This window comes from Babylonia areolata, chromosome 31 (genome assembly GCF_041734735.1).
Source record: "Babylonia areolata isolate BAREFJ2019XMU chromosome 31, ASM4173473v1, whole genome shotgun sequence".
Classification (NCBI taxonomy): Eukaryota; Metazoa; Mollusca; class Gastropoda; order Neogastropoda; family Buccinidae; genus Babylonia; species Babylonia areolata.
Genome location: NC_134906.1, coordinates 14,077,459 through 14,083,502, shown reverse-complemented (window position 1 = coordinate 14,083,502; position 6,044 = coordinate 14,077,459). Strand labels below are relative to the sequence as shown.

Here is a 6,044-nt window from a genome sequence, read left to right as displayed (position 1 = left end):
AGTTTATTTTATTCGTTTTCCTATCGAAGTGCATTTTTCTATTTTTCTGTTGCCGTGGGTTCTTTTACGTGCGCTAAGTGCATGCTGCACACGGGACCTCGGTTTATCGTCTCATCCGAATGACTAGCGTCCAGAGCACCACTCAAGGTCTAGTGGAGGGGGAGAAACTACTGGCCACTGTGCCGGGATTCGAACCAGCGCGCTCAGATTCTAGTCAGACGCGTTACCTCTAGAATTATAATCTAATATGATGACATGAATGTGTACAGTGGTACAAAAGTCTAGTCATACATATCCACGCATGTACGCACTGACGCACACACTCAGACACTCACGTAACCACCACAAGCCAGAGGACAGCACTATAAGCGCCAGACCATAACCCCTTCTCCCCCCCCCCCCCCGATTCCCCCCCCCCCCCCACCCCCCCCCCCCCCGTCCCCGAATCCCATTCCCAACTCCTCCCCACTCACAAGCACCATCCTCTATCCCCCCTGCCCCCCCCCGCCCCCCACACCCCTCTGCCCCCCGTGGCCTCAACGATCGTCCCGTCAGTTTGGTATGCCGCCATTCTGGAAGCGAGTGGACGGGACGGCTGGCAGTGACTGCAGACACACGACATTCCACGACGTGTCACGGCCCACGTTTCCTTCTGTGTGAGTGCCAGCCGAACATTCGGTTACGTCCCTTTGTTCTGGGCTGTATGCAGGGTCTTCAGTTACCGACAGTCCCCCGCCATTACATACAGCCTGGTCTGTGGGGAAAACCAGGGCCATTGTCCGCCAGATTAAAAAAAAATAAATAAAAAAAGGATGTGTGTGTGTGTGTGTGTGTGTGTGTGTGTGTGTGTGTGTGTGTCCCATAATTCAGGGCTTTGTTTCAATTTTTCGATGATGATAACTGAAGATGGACTAGGGAGCAATTGTGATTGGGACTACTTGTCAGTGCTGTGCTCTCATTATGTATCCGGGCATCAACCAGGCTGAGAGATACAGACACCTCCAGTGTTGGAGGTTCAATCCTAAAGACACATCCTTGAAGTGGATGACCATCGACTGTGTGGTGCCAGACTTTGGGGGAAGGTGGCAGAATGGTTTAGACGCTCAGCTGCCAATTCAGAGAGTCCGTGATGGTGTGGGTTCGAATCCCGCTCTCGCCCTTTCTCCCAAGGTTGACTGGAAAATCAAACTGAGCGTATAGTCTTTCGGGTGAGACGATAAACCGAGGTCCCGTGTGCAGCACGCACTAGGCGCACTGAAAACGAACCCACGGCAACGAGAGTGGTCCTCCGGCAAAAAAAGAAATCTACCGTGATATGTACACACATACAGAAGCATGCACTCAAGGCCTGACTAAGCGCGTTGGGTTATGCTGCTGGTCAAGGATCTGTCTAGCAGGTGTGGCGTAGCGTATATGGATTTGTCCGAAATGCAGTGACGCCTCCTTGAGAAACTGAAACTGAAAGGTGCCAGACTCCTCATGTGAGTCCAGCAGTACTCAGCTCTCGATACGGCCACGGATCGAAAAAGAAAAAAGAGAAAACAACAACAACAAAATAACATAAAACAAAACAGCCAGCCCCCGGGGTAGGGATCGAACCCTAGTCCTTCCAGTGGTCAGTATTCTTCGCAGCAGTGGTCAGTTTAACGGTGTACCTTCCTGTTTTAGAAAATAGTTACCTCAGTGTTGTAGAAAGCTGCGCAGCCAATCACATCCATTTCAAATACTCCAAAGTAACGAGGACAAAGTTTCTCTCTTACTTTCTCACATCTAATTGTTCATGATTTGATATGAGTGTCAGATGGTCAGACATGACACTCCCTCCCCCCAAAGTGTCAGTATGATGATGATGATGATGATGATGATGATGACGACGATGATGATGATGCTGATGACGATGATGATGATGACGACGACGACGTCGATGATGATGACGATGATGATGATGATGACGACGATGATGATTATGACGACGACGACGACGACGATGATGATGACGATGATGATGATGATGATATGGATACCGATATAGCGCCTATCCTCAGTCGGAGACCAAGCTCTCAGCGCTTTACAAACGCGGGGTCATTTGCACAACAGGCTGTCTACGTGGGTAGAGCCGATTTACAGCTGCCATCGGGCGCTCATCATTCGTTTCCTGTGTCATTCACCGGTTTCAGTCACACACACATACTCATGCAGACATGTCATTTTTACGCTTATGACATTTTTTGATTATTTACCCCGCCAGGAGGAAGGTGGCAGAATGGTTAAAATGCTCATCTGTCAATACAGAGGCCATGAGGACGGGGTTCAAATCCCGCTCTCGCCCTGTCTCCTATGGAAAGTCAAACTGAGCGTCTAGTATTTCAAATAAGACGATAAACTGAGGTCCCGCGTGCAGCACGCACTTGGCGCACTGAAAAAAGTATCCCATGGCAGCGAGTGCTGTCCTCTGGCAATTCTGTTGAAAACATCAACTCTGATAGACACACACACACACACACACACACACACACACACATATATATATATATATATATACACACACATATATATATATACACATATATATATATATCCATGCACTCAAGTACTGATTGAGCATGTTGGGTTGTGCTGCTGGTCAGATATCTGCCTGACAGAAGTGGTGTAACGTATATGGATTTGTCCGAACACAGTGACACCTTTTTGAGAAACTGAAAACTGAAATACCCCGCCATGTAGGCAGCCACTCTCAGTTTTCCGGGGTGTGCATGCTGGGTATGTTCTTGTTTCCATAACCCATCGAGCACTGACATGGATTACAGGATCTTTAACGTGCGTATTTGATCTTCTGCAAGCAGGCAAATGCAAAAAAAAAAACAACCCCAAAAACCAAACAAACAAAAAACAAAACAAAAAAATATATAGAAGAAGAAAAAAAAGATCTTCTGCGTGCGTATACACACGAATGGAGTTCAGGCACTAGCAGGTCTCTGCACATTATGCTGAACCGGGAGATCGGAAAAATGTCCATACTTTACCCACCAGGCGCAGATACCGAGATTCGAACCCAGGACCCCCACATTGAAAGTCCAAAGTTTTAACCACTGTTGAGTTACCTCAGTATGCGAGGCCATTGAATAAAAAAAAAAAAGTGTTGTTTTGTGATACGTTGTGTTCCGTTGTCTTGCATGACATTCTGTTTTATTGCATCGTATTTCACTGTAATAAATCAGACTGAAGTGCACTACACTACATGCACTGTATTGTACTGCGTTAGCGTTGCGTTGCGTTGTAATGTATTTTATTGTGTTGCGTTGTGTTGCGTTGTTTTGTATTGTATTGTGTTGCTTAGTATACTTTGGTTGTCCGGGTTCTGTCTTGTTAGATAAATAGTGTTCTCAGAACAAATTATACTCTTTTTTTTTTGTTATAACAACAGCAACAGGAACAGAAGCAACAATATCAACAGCAACCACAGCAGCAACAATGGAACAACCACCACCACTGCCATCACCAACAACAAAACCACCACCAAAAACACCGACAGTAGTATCAACAACGACAACAATGGACACAGGCTTATCTCTCTACTGTCACACGAAACAAAACAACAACAAAAGAACAGACAGTTCTGAGCATGTGAACAAGTTTTGCTCTGCCGGTCTACAAACTGATTTGTATCATCAGGATAATTCATCATCAATCCTTGCACACCTGCTATTTCATCTGGAGTGCTCAGCTCGATCATTAAATTATCATTTCAACATGGCGCCAAGAGGTCCCGGATGAATGGTCCGTCACTCTCCGATAAGGTCACAGCTGCAGTGACCTCGACGAGATCACACTGACCCTGTGACCTTTGGACGTTGAAGATCAATGGAAGTACTCTGGGCATACACACTGTATTCATTTATTGGTTCACTGGTGCGTTCATTCACTTCTTTCTTTCGTTCTTTTTCTTTTTTCTAACATTCTCCATTTAAAACGTTTTTGGTCTCTTTATTTCTTAAGCTTCTCAGAAAAAAAGACTGCACAAATAGTTGTTGTTGGCGTCCGTCTGTCTCGGGAGACAATGGAACTCTGCGCCTGGTTCAGTCAAGTTGCTGAGTTTCAGCGCCTGCTGTGGCTGTACAGTCCGATTCTAGATCAGCATGCTCTGTTGCAGTTGTCGCTGGTGAAAGTCGTGCCTGGCTCAGAGGGTACGGATTCTGCCCTCTGCCGTCTGCATCTGTTCCCTCTTCCCAGTGCTGTTTTCTCTTCTCCTCGCTCCTCTGGATACATGGCTTCACGGTCCTTCTCCAGCTGTTGCGGTCTTCAGCCACCACCTCCCAACCTGCTGGGTCCACGTCGCCTGTCCTCGTGTCTCTTTTGCAGACGTCCCTGTAGCGTAGGACAGGCCGAGCCACCGCAGACGGCGCCGGGTCAGGAGAGCAAACATGCTGGAGATGCCTGCCTGGTCAAGGACTTTCTTATTTGGTACATGGTCTTGCCACGCGATGCCCACAATTCCCCTGAGGTTGCGCAGGTGAAATGTGTTATCTGCGTTCTTGGCGAGAGTAGAGGGTCCATGTTTCACTGCCGTAGAGCAGAGTGTTAACACGCAGGCTTGGTACACCTGCACCTTGGTGTTGATGGTCACCATGGGATTGTCCCAGACCCTCTTTGCCAGGCGGGCCATGGCTGTAGCTGCTTTGCCAATCTGCTTGTTGAGTATCGTGTCCAGGGAGTGGCTACTGGAGATGGTGGAGCCGAGGTATGTGAAGTCCTGACGACCTCGAGTGTGAAGTCACCAATGGAGATGCTTGGTGTGCTGCTCACGTCCTGGACCATGACGTTAGTCTTCTTTAGGCTGATAGTCAAGCCAAACTCTCTGCATGCTTGGGCGTAGCGGTTGATGAGTCGCTAGAGTGCCTCCTCAGAGTGGGTTGTCAGAGCCACGTCGTCTGTGAAAAGCATTTCAAGTATGAGAACCTGTCGCACTTTGGTTTTAGCGTGAAGGCAGGCCAGGTTGAAGAGACTGCCATCGCTTCTGGTGTGGAGATACACTCCGTCCTCCGACTGGCTGAAGGCATAGGACAGCAGCAGTGAGAAGAAGACGCCGAAGAGTGTTGGGGCCAGCACACAGCCTTGCTTCACCCCGCTCTTGATTGGGAATGGATCAGAGGAAGCTGAACGGTGCCATGCATGTCTTCATGAAAAGACGTGATCATCCTCAGGAGCTTGGGGGGACATCCAATCTTTTGTAGCAGTGTGAAGAGGCCTTTTCTGCTGGCCAGGTCGAAGGCCTTGGTGAGGTCGATGAATGCGACGTATAGTAACTGTCTCTGCTCCCGGCATTTCTTCTGCAGCTGTCGCAAGGAGAAGACCATGTCGATTGTTGATCTTCCAGGTCTGAATCCGCACTGTGCCTCAGGGTATACGCGTTGAGCAAGTGGCTGCTCAGGGCAAAGGCTTTCCCAACGATACTGAGGAGGGAGATTCCGCGGTAGTTCTTGCAGTTGCTGCGATCACCCTTGTTCTTGTACAGAGTCATGATGTTGGTCACGCATCTCCTGGGGCACAGTCCCTTCCCAGCACTGCAGTAGCAGCTGGTGCAGGTGGTAGAGTAGCATGGTCCTTTTTCCAGCCTTGATGACTTCAGGCGGGATGCCATCTTTTCCTGGAGCTTTGCCACAGGCGAGGGAGTCGATGGCCTTGCTGAGTTCCTCTTCAGAGGGCTGGATGTCGAGTTCTTCCATGACAAGGAGGTTGGCGGTGCTTTCGACTGCTGCGTCTCCGACAATGTTTTCTCTTGAATAGAGCTCCTGGTAGTGTTCCGCCCATCTCTCTACCTGCTTGCTCCGGTCTGTTATAACGGTGCCGGAAGCTGACTTCAGTGGTTCGATCTTGTTTACGCATGGGCCGAAGACTTTTTTCATGCCGTCGTACATGCCACAGATGTTGCTGCAGTTGGTGGAAAGTTGGATGTTGACAGAGGTTCAGCCAGTAGTCACTGGCGCAGCGTCTGGCGATCCTTTTAGTGTCAATTCTGATCTTCTTGAGTGTGGCGTGTGTCTTTT

General features: G+C 48.7%; 2 protein-coding genes across 2 annotated transcripts in view; both read right to left on the bottom strand.

The window, feature by feature from the left end:
* Positions 1-4,131: 4,131 nt before the first annotated feature.
* LOC143275812 (uncharacterized) lies at positions 4,132-5,354 on the bottom strand. The gene is made up of 4 exons (XM_076580090.1): positions 5,216-5,354; positions 4,957-5,153; positions 4,466-4,750; positions 4,132-4,287 (listed from the first exon to the last, which is right to left on the bottom strand). Exons 1-4 carry the CDS (start codon positions 5,352-5,354, stop codon positions 4,132-4,134), a joined length of 777 nt encoding a protein of 258 aa, XP_076436205.1.
* Positions 5,355-5,492: 138 nt separating this feature from the next.
* LOC143275811 (uncharacterized) overlaps positions 5,493-6,044 on the bottom strand; it is a 1,603-nt gene continuing 1,051 nt past the window's right edge. Inside the window, exons 2-3 of the mRNA XM_076580089.1 lie at positions 5,914-6,044; positions 5,493-5,870 (exon numbers count right to left, since the gene is read on the bottom strand). The exon at positions 5,914-6,044 is cut by the window's right edge and continues 221 nt beyond it. Of these exons, the coding sequence (XP_076436204.1) occupies positions 5,493-5,870; positions 5,914-6,044 (509 nt within the window). The remainder of the gene's footprint in view (positions 5,871-5,913) is intronic.

Bases quoted from the DNA above. Each gene is read 5' to 3' on its own strand.
- LOC143275812 (XM_076580090.1), bottom strand. From the start codon at position 5,354: ATGGTCTTCTCCTTGCGACAGCTGCAGAAGAAATGCCGGGAGCAGAGA. The intron at 5,154-5,215 runs GTCCCCCCAAGC...GGCACCGTTCAG, and splicing joins ACTGCTACAAAAGATTGGAT to CTTCCTCTGATCCATTCCCA. The intron at 4,288-4,465 runs GTACCAAATAAG...AGACCGCAACAG, and splicing joins GCATCGCGTGGCAAGACCAT to CTGGAGAAGGACCGTGAAGC.